General features: G+C 42.8%; 1 protein-coding gene across 1 annotated transcript in view; it reads right to left on the bottom strand.

Annotated features, from left to right (window-relative positions):
* Positions 1-26,330, bottom strand: part of ATP8A1 (ATPase phospholipid transporting 8A1) — a 541,081-nt gene that overhangs the window by 136,592 nt on the left and 378,159 nt on the right. Inside the window, exons 29-31 of the mRNA XM_078776729.1 lie at positions 20,662-20,736; positions 20,365-20,487; positions 587-665 (exon numbers count right to left, since the gene is read on the bottom strand). Coding sequence (XP_078632855.1) covers positions 587-665; positions 20,365-20,487; positions 20,662-20,736 — 277 coding nt within the window. The remainder of the gene's footprint in view (positions 1-586; positions 666-20,364; positions 20,488-20,661; positions 20,737-26,330) is intronic.

Raw genomic sequence — 26,330 nt, 5'->3', positions numbered from 1 at the left:
AAAAACTAATCTTATACAATAGGAGGGCAACACCACAACAAACCTATTTTTCAACACACTCCAAGGAGTAATGGCAGATATATTTCAAAAAGTGAAACAGAAAAACCGAGCACAATGCAACAAAATAAAGGGTTTATGCAAGCTGTTACAATTCACGTATTGAATGAACGAGCCAAACATGGTTATAATCTCAGCTGTGAGCAGCTGGGGAAAAGCAGGAGGAAATGAAATAAAAAAGCAGGGCTTATGAGCTATACAACCAGAAAACAAAACTCCCGCAGATAAATTTTCATATCAAATCATGAGCATAAAGAAAGGCTGGCTCATGTAAATTGAAATGAGACATTCATCTCTCTATTTTCAACACAAGTGATGTTCCCCCTCCTCCTTTGTCCCCCCACCTCTTTCTCCACTTCCTCCATTGAATTTGGCATCGTCCAGCAACAGAGACTTCAAAAGTAATGGAATGCAAACTGCATTTTCCCTTGGACAATGTGCCAAATGAATGAAACACGAGGTGATTAAAAACAAAATCTGTAATTACAAACGGAGCCATGTTTGAAGCTTGGATGGGCATTGAGCTCACCTTGGTGTAAAGCAATCAAAGGGAACCAGAACAAGATGACTGAATGGAAGAGGCCATTCAGACAATGGCACCAGAACACCTGTTTAAGATAGGAGACAAGCTGAATGTAATTTCATCGGTCATGTCAAGTGGATTAATCCAAGCATACACTCGCTGCGGATAATAAAATCAGGCCAACAAAAAGAGGCAATCAAAAGAAAAGTATATTTATGTTGCAATATTTTTTTCATTCGTTGGAAGCTTCATTCCCACTCCTTCCTTCCCCCCTTCCTCTTCCTGCTGTGTTTTATTTGGCTTATGTGCAACTTGTTCACCCCAACCCCTCCAATGTGTCCTTCTCCCCTCCCCTTGATCTCACTCCCACTTCTACTCTGCTTCCCCCTTTCCATTTAATTCCCTTTCATTCTGCTCTACTCTTCCACAAGTTTCGAACATGTTTACAAAAAAGAAGAGAAATCATCCTCCCACCAGGCCATTACAATCACATCGCTTTTCTGAAATGGTTCTCCAAACACATTGAAAAGTGACCAAATGCTACCATGTAACAAATGGGTCCAATATTCTTTCACAATTTGTCATGAACATGTTTAATGTGACCACAGTTTTGCCAATGTGCTTCCTCCAACTGATGGATAAAATATTGTTCACAATTAGGCTTTGCGGCACAAATCCTTGTACTCCATCGATTTGCACAATTCCACAACTTTTGCCTTCAGTTCCAGTGTTTGTGGATTCTGTGTCCTCACTCTTCAAATATCCCCAAAAGAAAATAATCGCATGGAATCAAGTTGGAGCTACAAAAAGGCCATATACTGTAATTGCGTATTGGTACCAGTGTGGAAAATTGAGAGAAATTAAATTTTCAAGTTTTATGGAGAAAGTCAAAGCTAACTCGAGCACCACAAGCCGAAGGATCATGTTTCACAAACCTTGTGCGCACATGTCAAAGACTTTATTCTACCAATACAATAGGTCGTTTTTAAGCATAGAAAGACACCTGGTCATATCTCTTCAATTACTAGAGCGGCATTCCGTAGAGCACATACATCCGTCAGGCTGAATAGTTTACGTTTTGTATCCCAGTGATGTGCCGGATCCCAATCTGGATCGTCACCAAAATCGAATAAATTGGTCCTCGTCACACAGCAAACCCATCCACCACGTTTTGTTCAAATCCGTCCATAACTTTTTGAGATATCCTGCTAACGGACAGGCAGATAAACAGGGGTGAAAACATAACCTCCGTCCACCTTCGGTGGCAGAGGTAAATATATAATTAATACAAGACCTGTCTTGTTATATTTCCCTACCTAAAGGCCACTAATCTCTCAGAAGATTGATGCTCCACTGTGCCAAATGACCAGTTATTCTCAAACTAACCAGTTGTTGCAGGTCAGGTCAGTCTTTTGGGACTGCCACTGGTAACATGTAACCCAATGCTACCTGCTGCAAGGTCGGGTTGTCGGTGACTAAACCGACACCCCTCTCTGGCTTTGCTAGTGGGGAGGGTGACTGTGACAGCCTGCCAGAACCAAAAACAACACCTGGCAAAGGGTGGATGAGCTCCGGTAGGGAGCCAATGGCCATCCAGTAAGGAGATGGTGTCTCCTAAAAATCACCCATCCAGTTTGGACTGGTTCAAGTAATACCAAATTTAAAGCTGCTCGTGCTGCTTAAAGAAACGGTATGTGCTGCTCCCAAGATTGAAAAGGTAGAGGACGGACAATCCCCTTCGGTTGGCATCCATGGGGAGAAGGAAATTCCCCGCTGAGTACATTCGGTGAGAAAAGCGGCACCATTGTTATGATGTTGCTGGTACCCAGAGTATCCCAGGAAGTGATGGTAGTGACGGCACTTCCCCCAAGCTCAGTGGCTGTGTTAAGTGTTTGTCTCATCAGTATGTGCTTGTGTGTATGTGTTAGCTCCATTATGAGCCTTAGCCCATGAATGAAGAAAAGAAAAAAAAAATCATCTTTGCTAAAGACGAAATATGGATCAGTTCAACTGGCACAATTTTGTACGCTTGAATGTTTACCACCCCTTGCTACATGCTCACGACCCCATTCTCATCCTTGTTTCCCAACTATTGTTACGGTCTGTGACCTTTCTTTCCTCTCTGATGCGGCTTCTTCGTCTACACCCCCTCCCCCCCCACCCCCCCGAGTTAGGCCAAGTGATTCGGCCCATGGGCACGGGTATAAAGCCTATGATCGGCTATGGGGCAGGAGAGGGACCAGGAAGTTGACTCAGAGGAGAGAGTGGCCATTTTGGAGGAGGGCTCATGGCGGAGTGCCTTTTCGTGTGTTGTAGAGTTTCCAGCTGCAATCTCTCCACCTGAAGGTTGTGCCTGATCAAACCCATGCAGCCGCCTCTCCACCTGAAGGTCGACTTTGATCGAACTCCTGATGCCGTACCTCTGCATTTGGGCCTCCCGCTGGGCCTGCATTGGGGCCTACTGCTGGGCCTGCCTTGGGGCCTATTGTGGGGCCTGCCTTAAATGCCGTGCTTATTCGAACTCTCGCTGCAGCTCCTCCACTTCGGATCCCCGACCAGGCCTTGAGTTGATACGGGAGGATACAGTACCGCTCACATCCTCATCGTCTGGGTCTCTCCTCTTCTGACATCTTCAGGACCACCAGACTGTAGTTCCTCCCTTGGGACTGACCGGATTCCCAGGGGTTGCCTCAGGTCACCCCGGTCCTCCAGCCCTGCCTGCCTACTCCTTCCCTCTCGTGCTGGCCTAATCTGGTTTTTCCCTCTTCTTCCTTCTTTGTTTCCTCTTTCTTTATGTATAGGAATATATTTTGATTGTTACAACTGATAAATAAAGCCGGTTTGATTGAATGCTTGGCTTGTTGTGCTTCAGGCCATAACAGTATTTGCTTATAATACAAGCTGGTACCTGATTGAGGTTTCATCTGTCTGGAAGCAACATTTTTTAACACGAAGAGGAATAATCCTTTTTATTAAAGAAAGAAAGTTCTTGAAAGGTGCTTTGTTACAAATAAACGTTAACGTGCAACAAGCAGGTGTCGATTAAAGACTAATTCCATAGAATTTTTGGCCACATTTAAATAGTCACAATTTGATCTGATACATGACCAAAGGCGAAGCATTAGTTTAGGTTTGCAATAGAAAGTAACAAGACTTTGGCCTTCTCAGGTATAATGGCCTGAGAAAGATTCCGTTTGTTGAATTTCACCCGACGCTTACAACCTTTTAGTAAATTACCTGCCGATTTATTGCCGATGCTGTCACCTTTCAGTCAATACAAGCAGCAATAGGCAGAACAAAATCGGTCTATAGACTACAAGTACAAGTAGTGTATGCCTAGATTGAAACGGAACACGGAAGAGACAGTCATGCACAAAATCATTAGCAAACCGCAACCGCACCAACTGCAACCTCTTATCTTTCCCCATCCAAAACCTTGATCTTTTCTACCCCCACTAATTCACCCCAGATCCACCTTGTTTGAAATTCCAACTTCTTTCCTGGAAGTCCTGGCAGTGTCCATATGTTTTATACCTCTTCCACCCCCCCTTCCCATGCCTCCCCCCCCCCAAAGCCCTCTCCCTCCCACAGATCTCTCGATGTCCCTGCTCTCAGATGTTGTGTTTGTGTTCCTCCCCCTCTCGCCCCATCTTGTCTACCGCTCCCCATGTTATATGTTTTATGTGTCGGTTTGTCTTTCTGTGTGATTAATGTTAGCTCTTTCACGAGCCTCGATCTTGTATACAAAAAAAAACCAAAAAAAAAAACCGTGGTTTAAAAAGTCATTGCAATAAATAATAGCACATCTTCGGAATACACCATCGCAAGAAAAGCTCGTGTGCATGTCATTATGTTATAGGTCTGAATAAAAACATAGCATGTATTAGGCCTGTAATCCTTAAGTCAGAGACTTAGACTTTAAATCACACTCTTTGTAAGTTATTTGAGTTATGGAAGATTGTTTGCAGATATTGTCAATTCCTTAAATACTGAGTTGGACACCCAATTCTGTTTCTAAGTGTGCACAATAGTTCTGTCCGGCTCTCTAAGCTAAGTCTACAAGCCAGATTATCTTGAGATTAAATATCCCCCTCACGGACCAGTCCATCATGTCATCCGCTCCTGATATCAGAAGTTCCATGAAGTCCTTCAACAGACTGCCTTTACTTGTTCATCTGGTGATGCTTCTAATTGGCCTCTTCAACTTCCAAAAGCAGGTACAGTCGAGGAAAAAACATAGTTTATATTCTCCATCTGGAAGGCAAACTCAACTGCTGGGAACCTAAAGACCTCATGTAAATGTAAATGTGAACTCGTGCAAAAGTTGCGATTTTAAGCAAATTTGGCTCGTGCCGAGTGGTGGTAAGTTTTCTTGAGCCAATCTTCGAGAGATGCCAAAAAATATTTGGAAACCATCAGATGCATGAGACTCTGCAGGCTTGGTTAGAAGTGGTGGCAACAAAAAAAAGCAACTGCTGTTGGATAGCATGTGCTATCAAAACTCTTGCATTGAGGCTGGAATGGGAAGTCGTCGTTTTAAACTACCCAAGGAACATCCAATTTTTACGAAGGAAAATAAACATTGCTTGCTGTTCTCTTAGTCCTTGGAATAAAAAGCTGCAATTGCAGCCTTTACCCAGAGCTTCAGAAAGCATGGCAAGGTCTGTTCTTTCATCCCAGGTAATGAAGTTTGTAAACATATACAAGATTCAAACACCACCCTTTGTCCTCTAGTTTACCCAACATATTTTTGTAAACAGAACCAAACATGTCTTTGGGTAATTTTTTTTAAAAGTTAGTTTATTTATTTGCAGATATTCTGAAATGTGCTAATTTCGCTGCAAATTTCTCTTCTTTTTCATGACTCGAGCTGTTGCGATGACTGAAATGCAATTCTCACCACGGCGATTGCCACGCGACTTTTAATGAGCGCATGTTGCCTCACACGCAAATACAATGCCTATGTCAACACATAAGCTAACGTGTTAATTTGCAGTTGGGAATGGCATTACAAATTAAATATACCGTACACCGAATTACGTATGCTACCCAATGAGTGAGTGCATTTCCATTGTCTTCAATACACTCCGTCCAGCTACCAACCACAACATTCCGATCAGAACACAGAAGGCCTCCTTCTGAAGTGTCTTAACGCGACAGACATTGTGTTATCCTCTTCGGCGGATGAAAAAAGAATCACACGATTTATTGAAGAGTTCATCGCATTTTCAAGGAGATCTTTCAAACAACAAACCAGGAACAACTGCATATTGAAGGACATTTCAAGAACCTAACCTTTTTTTTACTTCTCTGAGAATGCAGAACGCGTTCTCGCATTCAGAAAAACCACGGTTTGGATTTTATGAAAATGGCACTTTTCTTGCCAATGATTCTCTTATCGTTATGCAGTTTCAGGATGACAATTTTCTTAACCAGCGAGTCAGAACATAGGTTCAGCCTTTCTTCCAGAAGTCCTTCCTGCTTGTTCTTCATTATGGCAATTGCATCACCTTGTTCATAGAGCTTAGTGTGATGATCAACTGGCCACATGGGTACTAAAAGCTTGCTTTGGCTGTCGGCCATTGTATTGTTCTCCCTATTGTCAAAAGGGACCTTATCATGGGAGGCAGTGAGAATGTCACTCGGCATGAATTCCAAACTTCTTAAATGGCAAGTGAAGTTAATGAAAAAATGTCTGCTATTGTTATTTTAAGTTATCCCAAAAGGAATGTAGAGGAGCTTGGCAAAGGATAACATTATTTCTGGAAGTGGACAATACAATGCTTTTGAGCTGATCTATTGCAGAACAGGAGAATGAATAGTCAAATAAGTTGACATTCATAATCACGCGTTTGCAGTATCTTGCTGCTGCTTTATTTGACTATACCAGATATAGTGCTCCCTCCACCCTGATCTCCCTCTTTCCCCATACATCAGAGTCGGAATTTAGAATTTGAGCAGGGTACCAACACACAAATACCTTTTCAAAATGTACCTTGGGACCAGTAAATACTGGCAGAGGGCACCTAAATAAATCCTTAAGAGTTTTGCATACCCATTAATGCAACACCTTGAGGAAGACGTTGTCAGTTTTAATTCCACCAATAATTTGACACTTTGTCAAAGAATGAAAAAACTGAATAAATTCACATTTGCAGCCAACAACATGTTATTTATTTATTTATTTGTTGATTCTAACGCTAATGGAGGAGCTGTTATACAAATGGAGGAGGTGTTACATGAATCACACACATACAAACAGACATTCGACACCATCGGACTCAACGTCAGACAAACACAACCAGTGACCTTGGGGGAAATGACATAACTTGGAGCCGCCTGGGTGCCAGCTTTTGTCTTCTGAAAAGATGAAACCAAGTAAACTGCAATGCCATCCTGAGCAGATGAAGTGTACCATGCTCCAAACTCTAAATGCTGTATCCTCTAAACGCAGAGCATCAAGCACAGAAGGAACACGAACAATTAATAAAGTTTTAAAGTCTTTTCTCTCATTTGACATCTCTCTGACCATTCTAAGAGAGCCTCCTCAGCGTCGACGAGTCTGGCATTCCACTCAGGACAACTGGCACGGTCTTCAAGCAGCCATAAATCAGCTGGACTGGTCTCCCATTTCTACCGCCTCTCACATCAACTTATCCTGGGAATTCTTCCAAAGTAAATTGCTCTCTCTCATGCACAGATTTATCCCATCTTGTCTTCAGTTGTCATACTCTTCCTCCCGTCCATGGTACACGGAATCTTGTGGTGAGGCTGTTGCCCAGAAACAACTTGCCTTCGCCTCCTGGAAAGCAAATCCAATGGAAGGAAATCTCAGTTCCTTTCACAAAGCCCGAAACAAGTGTGTGTCCACCCTCAAGAGAGCCAGGAAGCAATATCTCTCCACTCTCAAGACCGAACTCTCAAATCTGTCTCCCTCTTCCAAATCCTGGTGGCATCTGGTCAAATCTGTTTCTGGTGTTTGTTCCCCCTCCACCCCCTCCCTTACCTCAAACGGCGACACAGCTGACTCCGCACATGAAAAAGCTGAATGCCTCAACTCTGTGTTTGCCTCTAAATCTTGTGTCCCAAACCCAACCCTCTCTGTACCCACCATACGCAGTCGTACCCAGCTGCTCCTGGACACTGTGTCCTTTCCTCCTGACAAGGTGAAAAAGTTTCTGCCAACCCTAGACTCTGATTCTGATTCTGCAACTGGACCTGACGGCATCAGCCCACAGGTCATAAAATCCTGTTCTTCCACTCTTTCACTCCCTCTCTCTGTTCTCTTCACCCTCTCTTTTCCTCAAGGTCATCTGCCATCAGCTTGGAAATCAGCCACCATCACCGCTTTACACAAAAATGTGCAAAAACAGATCCTTGCAACTACAGACCAATCAGCCTTCTCCCAATTATCAGCAAAGTCATGGAATCCATCATTGCTTCGGATATAAAATCTTTCCTCTTCTCCAATGGCTTGATCTCTGATCATCAATTTGGTTTTAGACCAGGTCACTCTACTCTGGACATGCAGCTTCTGCTGTCTCAACAATGGATGGAGGTCCTCAATGCCAAACAGGAAATTAGAGCTGTCTCCCTTGACATATCACGTGCCTTCGATACGGTCTGGCACCCAGCTCTGCTCACCAAACTCCCCTCCGATGGTATCCATGGAAATGTCCACGCATGGCTGGTGGACTTCCTCTCTAGTCGTAGTCAACATGTGGCCCTGAATGGGGTTCTCTCATCTCCCCTTCCTGTTCAGGCTGGAGATCCCCAAGGCAGTGTTCTGGGCCCTGTGCTTTTTCTGGTCTTCATCAATGATCTCTCTGACTCTCTTGAAAATCCTCTCTATCTCTTTGCTGATGACTCCACTCTCTGCCGCTCCATTCCTCATCCCTCAGATCGGCAGTCTGCAGCCTCCTGACTCTCTGCAGACCTGGACAAAATCACAGACTGGTCAAACAAGCGGAACATGTCGTTCAATCCTGACAAATCTCACACTCTGACTATGTCTCTCCGAAAAGACCGACTGGACAACCCTCCCATCCACTTTCTGAATAATCCTCTCCAAGAAGTTCTGTCACTCAAGCTTTTGGGTCTCACTATCTGCCATGATCTTTCCTGGGAAAACCACATTTCAAATCTGGCCTCCAAAGCCAGTCGCTGACTGGGCATCCTCCGTCGTGCGAAGTACTTCTTTGGCACACCTGAGCTCCTCACCACATACAAGGTTTTCATCCGCAGCTCAATGGAATACTGTTCTCCACTCTGGGCCGGTGCTCCTGCCTCTCACCTAGCTCGGCTTCATGCTGTTGAAACCAAAGCTTTCAGAATCATTGGAATCTCCCGCGATGAAGCTAACTCCGAGGGCCTTTCACTTACTCACCACAGGCAGGTTGGTGGTCTTTCTGTCTTCTACCGACTCCTCTCCCGCCTTGCTCCCCCAGCTCTCTCTGGGCGCTGTCCCCCAAATATTCCTACAGGTCGCACAAGATCTGCCTGCAACCCTCTTATGGTTAAACTGCTAAAATCAAGACTCTCTGCTCACCTTCACTCCTTCATTCCTCTTTTCTCCCGCATCTGGAACAAACTCCCTCACTCTCTTAAATCCCACTCCTCCTTCCAGGTGTTTAAAACAGCTGTTCACCACCATCTCTTATCTTCCCCCATCCAAAACCTTGATCTTTTCTACCCCCGCTAATTTCACCCCAAGTCCACTTTTTTGAAATACCAACTTCTTTTCTGGAAGACCTTGCAGTGTCCTTGTGTTTTATACTTCTCCCAATCCCCCCCCCCCCTTCCCACGCCTCCTCCCCCCAAGCCCTCCCACTCACACAGATCTCCCGATGTCCCTGCTCTCAAATGTTGTGTTTGTGTGCTTCCCCTTCTCTCCCCATCTTGTCTACCGCTCCCCTTATTATATACTTTGTGTGTCTGTTTGGTTTTTTTTGTGTGATAAATGTAAGCTCTTTCACGAGCCTCGATCCTGCATACAAAAAATAAAAATAAAATACTTTTCAAATGTCCTATAAATTAATGGCTCAATACTCTAAGGTATTTCAAAATCAGCAGCTTTTTCTCCTGTTCTGCCAAAGCACGAAGATGACGGTTTATTATTCAGACCCGGAAAAAAACTCATATGAGAAACACTCCAAGGTGAACATTTCCTGTTAGTCCTGGAAACCTGAAAGATGATCTCTGAGCTACCCAGTCAGTCCTGCAAGATAGCAATGCAAAAACGCAAGAGAACCGTGGCTGGTTCTCTGGTGCAATATGGGAGGCATTTACCATCTCTCCAGGGAGCCCTTTCAACAGAGGTTTTTTCCACTTATCAATAATAACTATATTGACAATACTTTTCCACTTATTAATAATAACTATTCCTGTTTTATTAAACACCGACTGAAGAGGCCTTTGGTCATCAACAGAGTTAACAAGCCAACCTGCATCAAATATTTGTGTGCAATGAAATCAATGCTTTGAAAACGGAAAGGCAAAAATCGGTTAACGCATCCAAGAGGCAAACTCTGGACATATGCATGTGTTTTCCCTTGACGCAAATGCACTGGCAGACTTATCATACAAGCCATTTGGGCAAGGGATGTGTGTCTTTGATCTGCAACACAACAGCAATATTTACTGCCCTCACCATGATTTTGATGTTCTGGTTAATTGCTCAAACATGCAAGTTTTGCACTCGTACCAGAAATGATACAGTGCATGAAACAGAGATCAGATATAAAAAGAAATTCAAATGGGATGGGGAAGTCCGTATGCACATCTCAATTCTCATGGATTTTAGATGCTTGAAACTCGTATTCATATCTGAAACTCATATCTCAAAGGCTATGTATTGAAACTAGCTGAAACTTGGAATATACATCGGCCAATTCGTCCAATCAATGGCTTTCAAAACAAATTCCCCGAAGTGCCATAGTTTTTGCTTCTCGGTCGAAATCATTGTAACAATCATGACAATCCATATCTACACACTTTATACCCCTTTAATACATTATTACAAAGATCTAACGTGCTGGCCCAATGGCCTAATGGATAAGGCATAAGGCATCAGTCTCCGAGCTAGTTTCAAAGAGCTGGGAATTGTGGGTTTGAGTCCCATCCAGGTCGAATACTTTTTTTCCCCTTTATTTTTTCAAGTCGTTTATGTCGTCTTGAATTAAGTCTTGTACGATGAGCAAATGCATTTTGTTCATATTTAAAACGTAATTATTCGTAAACCTGATTTTCAGCATCATTATTGCAATTCGGCGTTTTTTTGACGCAATGAATGGAGCTGAGTTTTGTATGATTCAACACCGCCAATATTTTTTCAGCTGTAAAATGACGTTTTCCACAATTTGATATCATGATTAAAAGTCTTGCGACACTAGCTCTGCATCAACCAAACAAGTCGTTGGTTGTCCATCAATTAATCGCCTGAATATCAGTTTAACTTCCTGTTTATTATCTTCACCATCATAATTTGTTCAATTTAATAGCATTTCACATTTTTAAAGAACATTCAACTTTTTAAAAAATAATCTGATACATACAGCTTTACGTACTGACGGGTTTTAACCTATATATGTAGGGCGCCACTTTATATGAACTTTTCTAGTTCATTACTTTGTTCCTCCTAAGAACACAAGGATCGTACAGCATACACACGAGACTTTTTGAATATAGAAAAGGATGAATTTGTGAGATAGATTGGAAATCGAGTGCAATCTATACATATAATAGGCTAATGCTGTCTGTCTGTCCCACCCTGAAACACGGAAAATATTAGGTAAACGTTGCTTCAAATTAATGTGCACTTACGGGAAATTTATAATCATCAAGGGAAGCATGAAGCGTCCATCTCTTTATATGGAATGGTTTCTCTGCATGCAACTTTAACACAGGGACTCAAAATTCATTTCTAGATTTCTCCTGGACGAAATTGGCTGCAAATTTCAGAATAAATGCTTCGTCAAGGTAATATGTTCCAAATTTCAGTAACATCCGTTTCCTCATTCTTGAGTTTTTTTTTTAACGAAAACCCTCAAATCAACCTTGGTGTCTGTCAGAAATATGTTGGCGCTCATATCGCAAAGGCTATACATTGAAACTAGCTCAAACTTAAAATATACATTGGCCAAATTGTCTAATTAATGCCTTTTAGAAACAAATTCCACCTAAGTGCCATAGTTTTTGCTTGGCTCATCGGGACGAACCCCAAAAAGTTGGATATAGAAAAATTTTGACTCCGTTAGTAATCAATACATAATGCATGCAATATAGCATGAATGATATACATATGCAATATGTACATAGCATACATATTATATATACAATTATACATGCATATAGTAATACAACATAGCAATGATATACATATGAAACGGTAAACCAAATACTGGATTGTAGTCATCAGAAGGAACCAGAAGAAGTAAAGAGCAAAGATGGAGTCATCAGGAGGAACCTGGATAGGATTTGGGTTTTCGGTGCTACTCCTCTACCCTCAAACCCATCCAGGCGCAGCCAAGTGAACCTTACAGAAAATTTTCTGCAACAATTCACTTCTCCTAAGACAGATAGATAAAGAAAGAGAGAAATAAGGAAGAAGCAAGAATTAGAATGAATAAAGAGAAATATGAAAAAGTGGAAAGAAATGTGAAAAGAACAAAGATGTTGCGAAGAACCCAGACAGATAGATTTCAGCAGATCTTCCTCAGGCAAAAACGCAGCAACAGTTATGATATACAATGCAATTCAATATAGAATGCATGCAATGCAATATAGCATGCCACTCTCGATGGCCACTGACAGTGTCCATAGAAAGGAAAGTACATTCTTGGGGGAAAATGTCAGGGGCATAGAAAAGGCCCATTTATATGGTATGTGCCATGAGGCAAAGAATAGAAAAGAAGGGACATTCCATGGTTTGCAGAAAATGCCAGACGATAGAAAATAAGGGGCATTCAAAAATCTCATGTGCATACTGTACAACCTTTGTGTTCTTTGCAGGAACCAAGTAATGCTCTAGAAAAGTTCATATGAAGTGGCGCCCTACATATAGAGGTTAAAACCCAGTTTAATGTGTACCTTGAACACGAAAACGCATATGATAACGTGTCTGCATGTGATTAATTTGTTTACACAATTAATAAAGTTGGTATGCACTACGCACCAACCAATTGCAGACATATTTGGTGTGATGTATTCGTCGGGCCAAGCGTTTGAGAAGCTCAATGTATGTACACATTATAGGCAACAATTGGATTACATGAAAGAATTGTACACATGTGCAGTGCAGCCTATTTTACCAGTCCCTTTTGGACCATAATCGCACATTACATAAACTTGCAAGTGTTGACATTTCAGACATATTGGACAAACGTGATATGTACATGATGGATACTGATGATAATTAGAGATGATGGATGAATTGTATATGTACACCTACTTCTGCAATATAATATAAAACTGTATGGCATTATGTATGGCATTTTATTTTTTTACAGAAAAATGAAGAACCGCGAAGAGGTCCCTTTAAAACCAAGAGACTGTAACTGCATTGAAAATACATTTACTTCTTCATGTAACTGCATGGATCAAATTGGCACCCCTTTATATGACCTTTTCTGGAGCATTACTTGGTTCCTCCAAAGAACACAAGGGTTCCCCCCTCCCCAAGGGTTCCTTCCCAAGGGTTCCCCCCTCCCCAAGGGTTCCTTCCCAAGGGTTCCCCCTCCACAAAGAACACCCCCCCTCCCCTCCCCCCTCCCCTTCCCTCCTCCCCCTCCTTCCCGCTCCCCCTCCCTTTCCCCCCTCCCCTCCCCCTACCCTTCCCACTCCCTTCTCCCTCCACCCTACCCTCTCCCCTACCTCCCCTACCCTACCTCTTTTTGTGGAAATTTGTGCAAGCCTTGATGACCATAATGTATTAAAGGACAAAAATAGGAGCAGGAATCTTATCAGTTATATTACGGAGAAAGTAGTTACAAAGTTTATACTCGTAGTTCACCACACGTGTAAATGTAGGATTCACTAGCTAAAGTTAATATGCATTTCGTCCAAATCTGACCGTTTGTGTTTTGTCGAAATAAAGACACCTGTACTTATCCTTGCTGACAGACACCCATGGAATTATTTATCATGATTTTGAACAACACACCAAGGGAAAATTTACAAGTATGAAGGCCTTTACCTCTCTCTTTGCCTGTATAACGCTACTTTTTCCATCTGTATTCAGAGTTTTTGGAGCAAAAACTGGTTGAGTAGATCAATAAGGACTTCAACAAAGACTACTACTTAAAAATTGCAATGTATTGCAGTGAAAATATGCAGTGTGACCAGAATGGGTTGCTCAAATTTTGAGAGCGAATTTTATCATTTGTATGTGCCATTTTGTCGAGCTATAATTCTGTGTGATATTTTCAATTGAGGGCTTTGGAACAGCACTTGTAACACGATTGAACTGCATGGACAAAGCCTGTACAGATATCACCTTTGAGGCCTTTATAACAGCACTTTGCCTCTGGAATGCAGGATAAAAGATGCAATCCAATATTATGCCTCCAACACAATTTGGCAAAAGTAACCGCTGCCGCCAGTGTGAATGAAAGGCAAGAGAGACATTAGCAAAATGTCTACATGCAGAGCGATTGTGAGAATTGTGGCATGGTTGGGGAGCTTTGTCTGATTGAGGGTAATTTGGAGTGACGTGAGGTGTCCTTTTGTCTGCCAGGATAGCTGGAGAAATGAACTGGGAACATGGTTACTATAGAAGGTCTAGGGCTCTAGGCTATCTTGAGCTGTAATACAATTTAATCTTGAAAGTACCCTCTTGCAAATGGAATTGAAGTTTGAGGTCAAATGCCAAAGCTGCTTTCTTTGTTTGTATTGTTCGTTCGTAAAGATTTTTAAAAATGATCTCCTCCTTTATGTTTGTTTTGTCGTTGCAGCTGCATTTGAAAGTCGTTGTTCCACGTTGTTTGTTGCATTTGTGACTTGAAAGACATGTGGGGTTTTTTTGGTGTACTTTAATCTGTGACAATTTGTACCTCACCCAAAATCAGCCCCTGAATTATTTACCTGGTGATTGCTTGGCCTTCTATGCTTCTGTTTATTTATACTTTCTGTGCTCATACATGCTCACTTTGAATAGAAATGTGACCTGAGATGCCCCAACAGCAGCAAAGCCCATCTATACTCATGAATGGAAGCTGCGACACTGCAACCTACTTGCTATATTTGACACACAATCACACACAATCACACACACACACACACACACACACACACACACACACACACACACACACACACACACACACACACACACACCAATGCATCCCGAGAATGTACCTGTCGAGATGAGGAGGTGGTGGCAGCCTGATGAAACTCAACTAAGTGCACAGAATGACAATTGTAGGATTGTCCGAACACGTAAAAAGTGCAACAAACTACCGAATCCAATTTGTAAGCAAACACAAAGACAACAAATCAGACAAGGTATCCCACCTGGCAAAAAGGTATCCCACCCACCTCCTGGAAAATGGTATCCCACCTACCTCCCAAACACACCCAGCAAAAAGTTTCCAAAGACAGGTGCAAATGGAAGATGTCACACAAGAAACCAAAACAACGAGCACGGCCCCAACAATTGCAAACAAGAAGAAAGAAAGCTATAAAATGAAATAACAACAGATATACACCAACAGATATACAGCATTCAATAGGGTTCCACGCGAAGTATTGACATGGGCATTGAGGAAGTTAGAAGTGGAGGAATGGTTGATCAGAGTTGTGATGGCAATGTACAAAAGAGCGCGCACAGCTGTAAGGATGAAGGACGGGAACAGTGGTGAGTTTGAGGTGAAGGTGGGAGTGCATCAGGGGTCGGTGCTAAGTCCACTACTATTTGTAGCTGTGATGGAGGTGCTGGCTCAGACCGTAAAGGGGGGTTTACCGTGGGAGTTGTTGTATGCAGATGATCTGGTGTTGATTGCGGAAAGTATGGATGGACTGAAGGAAAAGATGAACAAGTGGAAGGAATGTATGGAGACAAAAGGTCTGAAGGTGAATATAGGAAAGACGAAGGTGATGGCAAGTGGTAAAGCATGTGGTGAGGTGGAAAGAACTGGGAAGTGGCCATGTGCAGTGTGCAGGACGGGTGTCGGAGTGAACACCATTCAATGTACAATGTGCGCTGAGTGGGTTCATCAAAAATGTAGTGGTCTGAGAGGGTCATTAACCAGTGTGGCAGCTACATTCAAATGTAAGGTGTGCACAGAGGCAGCTGCAGATGGAGGAAATGTTGAGTTGGATCTTGGAGACGGCGTGAAGCTGGAAGGTGTGAAAACATTTTGCTACCTCGGAGACATGCTGAATGGAGAAGGTGGATCAGACTCGGCAACGGTTGCTCGAGTGAGATGTGCATGGAAGAAGTTTCGGGAACTGAGTGGCGTGCTGATGAGGAGGGGAGTGTCGTTGAAGCTGAAGGGAAAGGTGTATGCTGCATGTGTGAGAAGTGTTATGATTTATGGGAGCGAGACATGGGTCATGAAGCTAGAGCAGCAACGAAGGCTGGAAAGGGTGGAAATGAGAATGGTTCGGTGGATGTGCGGAGTGTCGTTGAGAGAAGAAAAAAAAAACCACCTTTAGAGGCCATTTTTCCCCGCAAGCGGGGGTTGGGAGAGAGGAAGACAAATGATGAATTGCAAAAGATGTTGGGAATAGAGCCTGTGATTGATGCTGTGAAGAGGAACAGGTTGAGATGGTTTGGTCATGTGTTGAGGAAGGATGAAAGTGACTGGTTGAGAAGAGTGATGGAAATGAATGTAGAAGGAAGTAGAGGATGGGGAAGACCGAGCAAGACTTGGTTGAAGATGGTGGAAGAAGAAATGCAGGCAAGGGGGTTAACAAGGAGAGATGCAGAAAATAGGGCAAAATGGAGAAGATTGTCATGGTGACCGCAAGGCTAACCCCCACTCTTGCAGGGAAAATGGCCTTAAAATGCATGTTGTTGTTGTTGTTGTATACACCAACAACTGGGAAAACAATAAAAGAGCAGGAAGGTATAAACAAAAGAGTTGGATAGATTGAGAACAAACAAAGAAGGCTCATTGGAATGACGAAGAAGAGGTTAGCTCAACTGGGATGGAGAACGAATCATTATAAATTCCCACGACCAAGGACACCACATGAATGGCTTTAAGAAAATGGTGGGACTGACTCAATTGGACAAGTGTAGGTTCTGCAAGGTAGAAACAGAATGTACGAGCCACCTCCTATCAGGATGTAAAAAAAACATGTCAAAGCAGCTGTACACCCAAAGGCACAACAAAGTATGTTGAGTAATCCACGGGCACGTCTGCAAACATCTCAATATCCTCGTTCCAGACAACTCGTGGAAACATGAACCAAAAGCAATCATCACTGAAAACAAGGAAGTAATGCTCACGTATGACCTAATGATTCAATCAAGTGTGAACATAGAAAACAACACATTGTGACCAGAGTACTGAGAAAAGAAGACATTATTAACTGAGGTGTCAGCGATTTTGGCCTAAAAAGCGATTTTGCGATTTTGGCCTAAACAACTCAGAAATCAAGAAAATGACCAACTTCCAGGACCTCAAAAATGAAGTAAAAAAATCCTGGAAGCTGAAGAGCGCCGAAATTGTACCAGTGATTATTGGAGCAATGGTAATGATAAAAAAGAACCTTACAGAGATCTTAAAAACCATCCCTGGGAATATTACGACAAAAAACTGTAGTTGGAAGCTGTCCGAGGCTCAGTGACGATCTTCAAAAGAGCACTCAGAACAAAACTTTGAGAATAAAAAAAACTTCACAAACTGGTCCATGAACCATGATCCCTTACTGAAACGAAGGTGGATACTTCAAGATCTGGGAGGGCTCTGTTCCACCTTCTGAAACCATAACATAGAGATATAGAGAACCAGCGCACACACACACACACATCTCGTTTTTTTTCATTTCTGTTCCTCACAATTCTAACACACACACACACACACACACACACACACACACACACACACACACACACACACACGCTCCGTTCTACCTTCTGAAACTATGGAGAGACCTCTATGGAAAGACCTTTAAACCTTGTTCTTTCGGAAAGACCTTTAAAAATCAGATCTGGATCCAGACCTTAACCAAAATCTTATTGGCTCGTTCGTAATTACTAATCACCTCCGCACAGTGTAATAATCAGTATTAGTAACTATGGGGCTGCCGGCTGCATAAATCTCTTACCTTATCAAATTTTCTTGTGAATTTTCAAACAGACGAGGTTATGCATTCTGTAATACAGAGATCACCCATAGGCCCGAGGGATGGAAGGGTTCTAATTGTTAGACAATTATTTCGTAATTACAAGTCAATCGGATACAGATGTTTTTCGCCATATGAGCCCAATGAATGACCCCAATGAGGATCATGTGTCAAGTTAGTTCTTTAACTTCCTTGTCCGCCTCTCTTTGCCGTTCGACATCCTGGATTGAAATCGCCACTCAACCAATAAAATCATCCTCTTTATAATGTGTGTGGCTATCTGAAGATAATTGTAATCAGTGCTCTTTCCATATTTTTTCTCTTTCACAGGTATAGTTTTCTTAAGCCTGGCCCACGTGTACACACAAGATACGCCATGACGTGTGACGTATGGAGAGGACAGGCATGTGAGGGGAAAAAAGCGAATAATGTGCTGGGACTCTAAGGGTCTGGACAGAAGGGTAAACATGGTAGGCCTAGAGGGACGCACATTAGTCTCTAAGCTGTTTAGCCTGGGTATAAATACCGACCCAGCTATAAAATGTCGTCCTGGTGTTTCACGGGCAGGATGAAAAAAAAAAATTTGCGCCCCCCAAAAACCACGAATTTGTGGAACACTGCCATGAATAGGAAAAAAACCGCGAATTTGCAGGACATAACTGCGAATATAAAAAAACCACGAATTTACCAGACACTTTTCTGCGAATAGAGAAACAGGTCGCATTTTATCAACTGTGAATACGTGGAACCCTCGAATAGCGGAACCGCAAATAGAGAAACAGGTCGCATTTTATCAACCGTGAATACGTGGAACCCTCGAATAGCGGCACCGCAAATAGAGAAACAGGTCGCATTTTATCAACCGTGAAAAGGTGGAACCCTCAAATAGCGGAACCGCAAATAGAGAAACAGGTCGCTTTTATCAACCTTGAATACGTGGAACCCTCGAATAGCGGAACCGCAAATAGTGGGGTCCAACTGTATATTGTTTTTGGCCCTATATTTTGGCCCTTCACCATTTGCCAATGGTGAAGAATCACTTGAAAAATAAAAAAAATTCTCATGTCCGGATTCAGATCTTCATCAAAATCTAATAAATACTTCTTTGTCACACACCCAACCTGACCACCATAGTCCGTGGGCTGAGTAGGGTTTACATGCACCCCCCCCCCCCCCACAACTTAACTTCCCGGGTATGTCCATGTACCCCCCACCCTAGGGGTTAGGAAAAACCATGTTAACAGAAAAAAAACTCATTCCCTCATAGTTTGACCTCTGGTGACCTCATTAGTGATCTCATTTGCATATAACACATATCATTGTAAAGAGTGTCCCAGGACAAACATTTTGAGGGGTCATATGCAACCATAGGATGACTAGGTAAAAAGTTATGGCCATTTGAATTTCGCCTACCCCTAATTTTCGGAAATCACTGACACAGGGGGGTAACATCAAAATATGCGTGGGAAGTACCTTGGGAATAAGTTTTTTTCTGTTAACATGGTTTTTCCTAACCCCTAGGGTGGGGGGTACATGGACATACCCGGGAAGTTAAGTTGTGGGGGGTGTGCATGTAAACCCTACTCAGCCCACGGACTACCAAGGTTTGTCTGAATCTGTCCAGATCTTTTTGAGATATCCTGCTCACAGCCTTAACCTGCTCACAGAAAATCCTGCTCACAGAAAACAAACAAACAAGACAGACAGGTGTGAAAGCCTAACCTCTGTGCTCCTTTGGTGGCGGAGGTACGTAACTAGAACAGCTGTTTGAAAAGTTGCATATCATTCTTGACCACCCCACCCTGTAAATCCACATGTCGGATTTTCACTTAGTAAATCAGTCTTCGGGTGTGGTTTCAGGAAAGTGGCCATGATGTTCCAAAATGACTATCTCAGGCACTTATATGGAATAGAAAGTTGTTTTTTTTCAATTACCTTTTCAGTCTGCAACTGCTGAAGAAAACAAAACACCAAACAAAGAATCGTAAAGGAAAAGGGTCATTTGTGTGAAATTGTGTTGTATTAATAAAACTCAAGAATGCGGAAATGGACGTTGCTGAAATTTGGAACACATTACCTCGATGTACAAATCATTTACTTCTGAAATTTGCAGCCAAGTTTATCCAGTAGAAGCCGAGAAACGAATTTTCAGTCCCTGTGTTAAAATTGCAAATGGAGAAACCTTTCCATATAAAGGGAGGAGCACTTTGCACCTCCCTTGATGAGCTGCTGACCCCATACTGAAGACGTCACATAATTGGGGTGTTGCTCCTTCTTACAGACTCACTACATTTTGGTAAAATAATTATATCTAAGTGTTTATGCCCACAAAGTCAGATCCTTTGGTGACACCTATCTGACAAGAGTAATAATAGTAACCATGATGATATATCTTCTTTGACAAGTCATCAGGACACATCACGAAAAGGTTAACAAAAATTTGCAACACTCCCAATGTCGAAATGTACAAAATCCTAAATGTGCAAAGCAGTTACCTTGGAGTTGAATCCAGCAGCGCTTTGTGAGATCTTGTAGAGTTCGGGGAATCTTAGCATGCTGTTGGCACTGCAAGGGCGATCAAAGATACCCAGTGTGAGCGGAGGCAGTGCAAGAAACACCTGTGGAGAGCATGCCACGGGATATGTGCTCAGAATGCCAGCCAAGAATCTACAATACTTTCACCGATAAAATTTTCCAGGTCCTTTGCCAAGTCCACATTGCCAGAGGCTCATGTTTAATTCACAATTGAAATGTGAAATGTTTGTGCGCTACCCGAGCCAGCAATCACTCACCACATTATAGAGGCCAATGCACCATCTTTCAAACAAAATTTGCCCAGAAAATCCACTTTTGAAGGCAAACCAAAGCTGGAGAGAAGGAAAAAACAAAAGAAGAGAAGTTGGGCACAGAAATACATCTATATATTTTTCAAACTTTTTAATTTCTAAAGCTTCTTCAAGTCAGTCGAGAGTTGAATCATGTTGAAGTCTGTTGAGAGTAGAATCACCTCAGCTCAGCTAGAAACTGTCAGTCTCGTGTTTCACGATTCATCAATGCATGTGCCATCCATCGGATGGACGTTAAACTGGGCATCCTGTCTGCCGGCATTAGTTGGGAGGGTGGGGGTTAGGGGGTTAAATATGTTATGGTGCCCTTTGCAAAGAGTTGGTGAGCTATCGCTGGCACCATGACCAAATTCCAAATTCCTGCCTTAACTAATGCTGGGAAGGCAATGGCAAACTACCCAGAACAATCATAGACAAGACAATACTTCAGCAGCACTGACACTCTGCAACGGAGTATGGTCGATCAGAAATCAGGAAGGAAATTATTTATATATATATATATATATATATATATATATATATATATATATATATATATATTGTTGCGGTTTTGAGAACCCACACAGGTAACATCATTAAAGGTTAAAGGTTGCACCCCATAGATAGGCCACAAGCAACACGTAGGTCACCTTAGAACGTTAGTTATTTCATAGTATGTGTTTAGTATAAGGCCATTCCCAATAGTTGCATCTGCGTTGTGTAAAACAAATAAGAGTAGGCCCCGTTCATCCATTTTTGCAGCCTCCCTTCAATCGACGCCATTAAGCGCTATCCAGTCTGTACTCCATCGCCCTCGGTTTGTTACGCTTGCTTGCCAGCAGCGTTTGCTGCTCTTGCTCGCTCAAACCAGCCCAAAGGCCACGAGGTAAGGCCCGAAAAGGGGGCGGAGCGCAAGGGTGGGGGTGTGGCCACGTCAAGCAGCCATCAAGGCGGAGCGCCGGTATGCCCTCAACAGCCAACCAGGGCTCGAGTGAGATCACCTGATAGGGTGTGGCTGGACATTCCAGAGGATTCGCTGGGCGTGGCAATATAACCCTTCGCGCGAGGCCCCCACCTCAGTTAGGAGGACGGATGCAACTGCAATGATTGTGATCGAGTTATGAGGAGAACGTGCGCTCTGCTGAATTGAGTTATGAGGAGGGCAGTGACAAGTTACGAGCCTTGAACGGAGTTATGAGCCGGGGTCCTCTGTTGAACAGATTAGAAGGGAGAGGCGCTTGGTTCGTGTTCAGAGTTACGAGAGGGAGAGACGCGCGGTGACAAGCCTTGATTGATTGATTGCGCTTTACAAAGGGCTGGCGCGCGGCACGCATTGCAGAGGACTGCAGCATTGAGAAGGGCTTGTGCAGAAGGACGTTGGTGAAGGGCGTTGGGTAACATCTTGGGAAGTGGCACATCGTTCATAACAATACCGGGAGCGCGTATAAAGGCGCCAGTACAAGTATTACATACGCCATATCATCGCCGCTTACCTTTCCCCGGTATATAATTGTCCGCCTCGTGCCAACGCCATGCAGAGAGCTGCCTGCCGTCTTCCACCATCTGCACGGTACGAGTCGGGGACCGGACGAGCTGTGGACGCCATCGTTGGACCGTCAACCCGACCATCTACAACCGAGTCTGAGAGTGAGTCTGAGTGTGAACGGGCCCATGTCCAGGGAATAAGTAAGACGGTATAAGGCTGCCCTGTGTATCTGCTTCTTCCTCTTCATTGTACATTGCTCTTTTTCTTCCTCTTCTTCTTAGTGTACAAATTGTTAATAAACCAATCTGTTCTTCCTGTTTTCCTCTTAATCCGATCGTCTTAGTGATTTATCAATTGGGTAAGCGTGGCACGATTGACAACCGCTTAGAATCGGGTTTAGTACCTGTTAACGGCCCGAATCGCAGCTCGCTTCGCTCGGCATGTCCACTAACGCAGTGGTTCGGGTGGGGTTATTTCCTTGCTTCACGGCCGGTGTTAGTACTTAGGTAATAGGACTAACTCGACCAACAACCCTATTTAACACCGACCGGAAGGAACGTGATAGCCCCGGGATCGCGTCGGCCAGTAAAAGGACAAGGGGATTAATCCCCCCTTGATAAGGGGTAGGCCGACGTTGGAGATCCGCAACAATATATATGTATGTATGTATGTATGTATGTGTATGAAGAGTTCAGGCGCAAAAACCGATAAACGCCATTTTTGATGAAACTGAACTATGTTTACCGAAGTATATGTTTCAATACCTCCGTTTCAGTAGGCAAATCATTTTCTCCCAAAACCCGATCGCGTCCACGTATTTTAAGATACAGCCCATGTCATTTTGATGGGTTTCACCTGGAATGCACAGCAGAAAATCTTGATTTTCTCATTTCAGCAAAAATGGATATATCTGTTTTTGCATCTGAACTCTTCGTATATACATATATATATATATATATATATATATATATATATATATATATATATATATATATATATATATATATTTCTATATAAATAAAACACAGCTTGTGTGTGTTACCTATAGACTCGTAAACGGAGAGGCTCACGTACTGGATATTTGGCATAGACATGGCCATTGAGCCTGGGAAGGACATGGCCTACCTAAAAATATTTGACGAGATCCATATTTTTTATTCATATTTACCTCAGCGCATTTCAGCGAGGAACATTATACACTGAATCTCAGCATGTGCCAGAGCCGCTCGCTGGTTCGCTCAGAGCGATCACGTGATGTTCCATCCTCGCCGCCAGACCATTGAACTGAAAATATATAGAACTAGCAGAAGTACCCGGCATTGCCGGGTGGGGGAGGGGAGGGGAACGGGGGGAGGAGGAAGGGGAGGGGAGGGGAAGGGGAGGGAGGGGAAGGGGAGGGGGAAGGGAGGAGAGGGGAGGGGAGGGAAGGGGTGGGAAGGTGAGGGGGGGAAAGGGGGAAGGGAAGGGGAGGGGAAAAGGGGAGGGGAGGAGGGAGGGGGAGGAAGAGGAAGAGGAAGTGTCCTGCATCCCCATCCTCCCCTCCTCCCCTCCTCCCCTCTACTCCCCTCCCCCCCCCCCCCCCCCCCCCCCCCATCCCCTCCCCTCCCCTCCCCTCCCCTTCCCCCTCCCGGCAACGCCAGGTACTTCTGCTAGTATATATATATATATATATATATTTTGTTTGTTTGTTTTAATATATACATACACTTGTATATGATAATGAACAATCTCCATTGCAGTATATTTGTGTGCACACATACACACCACACTTCTCTCATCCCTTGGTTGATGAAACAACAACAATACGTTGATGAAGAAACATTCCAATTAAGCCATCGAGTGATTTGTTTTCCCAAAGTGGGATGAACTTTCTACTTCCCTTAGTCATAAGTGTCAGCACAAGATAGTTGAATATCACTCTGGAGGCTGCGAGCAGAATAAAGACTAGAAATGAATACTTCAAGCCACTGGCAAAGTTTGCCAGTGACATCAAAAGCTATTGGTAAAAGCCCTTACCATGCTGGCAGGTCGTTCTGTGAAAACAATATCCAAACGGTCAAGGCTTTAGATCCACATGCAAGTGCGTTTTGGAGGATGTAAGTGTTGTTGACACTTGGCATTATGGAAGAAAGAAAATGAACCGAGTACAGTGCCGGAGGAAGGTATGACTGACAAACTGAAGTACATCATTTTCCTCCCCCTGCCACCTTCAAAACTCCACTTTGTCAAGAGAAAACAGGTTTGTCCTTCCCAGGTTTGTCCTTCCGAGAGCAGAGAGAGGGAAGCTGCTGTGTTTAAAGGCCCTGCTCAAATTGACTTCACAGAAAAACTTTCTAAATTGACTTCACAGAAATTGTTTTTCTCAAATTGACTTCACAGAAAAACAAAATTTTATATGAAGTCAATTTGAATCAGAGGGTTTAAAGGCCTCTGCTTCAAGTCGACTTCACAAGATAGTTTTCTTATGCGCCTCAAGATAAAATTCAAAGCAATCATTAGAAGCTGGTAAGCTGTATTCACGTGGCCTTGCCTCTCGTAAGTTGATGTATAACAAGAAAACTGTGGTTGCTTTAACGTCAAATTTGCGACAAGATGTACGAAAAAAAAATCAAACGAAGTTGCATCGGTTTGGCCCGATGGCGAACATCTCAAAAATAAAAACGGTTCTGTAATGACATCATTGCAGTACTTGGAGAAGAGTTACAATGTAAGGATGACCTGGAACGTATTTATCCCAACTTCACCAAAAGGACCTAAGGATGTAATCGGTGATGCTGTTAAACGTCATGTATGGGAGATACTCAATATACATGAAAACAGCACGTGTGAACAATGCCAAAAACCGTCATCTCAGAAAATGATAAATGTTAAGCTTTTTATGCAGATCCTGGATAAATACAACAAGGAAAGGAAATAATAATCTTGATCTCAAGAGTCTGTTTTGTAGTACAACTCCCACCCAAAGTATGATTTATCATGTGAGAGTACGAGTAGTTTATGATAACGTTCCACATCATCCGTTGTCAGAGAAAATGTAATTGGAGAATCTGGGAGGGACACGGGAGTGCGAGTCCAATCCTTCCTGATCTGATTATGCTGAATGATTGGTGTGCATTACATTAGAATGTCGTCATTTATCCTGATGAAGCAGGAAAATACCACGTTTTAGTGTTGGTACCAGCTGGTCATGATTGAAATGACCAAATCCAGGTGACATTATCCACAGTCTATACTAGAAAAGTGATTTTGTATATTTATATATTTTTACTTCCAAAACGAGAAAAATTACTTGTACCAAATTCAACAAAATTTTCCACGTTATCTAAGGGTATTCCAAGTATGGTTTCTGTTGAGGTAGCATATCTGGGTGAGGGGTTCAAGGTGGGGGGAATACCCCATTTCTCTCCATGTAAATGTGTATCGTATACCACCACCAGTGGTATCCGGAATTGCAAAAAATCTTCTTCTTATACATATAAAAAAATTCAAACAACTTGATAATATGCATTACGGTGATGTTGAAATCTGAGAATAATTCGAAATTTTCAAAATGTTTAATTTCACCGATTTTTTCAAACCAAATCACCCAACACGTCACGGTGAAGCGAAAGGGATTTTTGCTCATGCCATATTTATAAGCAGCAAGGGTGGTTGATGAAGGTGATGTTAGCTGACTTATAAGCAGATGGAAGAAGACCTCAGGCAAATGATAGGGTGAAGAGAGCACAATGTTTGTGAAGTACAGCACTCTTTTGATTAAATATCTCGGCAAAGGGACGGGTAAAAATGCATAGTCATATCTAAAACGAAACAACTTAGTTCGAAAATAAAAATGGGCAAAGCAGTCTGTGCAAATAGTCGTGGAGAAATTTCAGCTAAACTTTAAGTTCTCAGACAGATTTTAGAATATCGAATGAAAATTTTTGTACCTGCAAAGCATGTATGAGATAAAGGTGATATCAAAACTGTTCAACAGGAAATGATTGTCTCAAAGGGATGGTCATGTTACTTTTAACACAAGGACTTTGATATATCGTCAATGTCTGCAAAAATTATTTCCCCTTCGCCCAGGCATTCGGGTGCATCTGTATGTGTGGTGTACGTGTCTGCATTTCTAAAATTTATTTTCTCGGCAACCGTTGGACCGATT

This window comes from Myxine glutinosa, chromosome 4 (genome assembly GCF_964187855.1).
Source record: "Myxine glutinosa chromosome 4, kmMyxGlut1.1, whole genome shotgun sequence".
Lineage (NCBI taxonomy): Eukaryota > Metazoa > Chordata > Myxini > Myxiniformes > Myxinidae > Myxine > Myxine glutinosa.
Note: the sequence above shows the minus strand (reverse complement) of the source record. Positions and strands in the feature narration are given on the sequence as shown.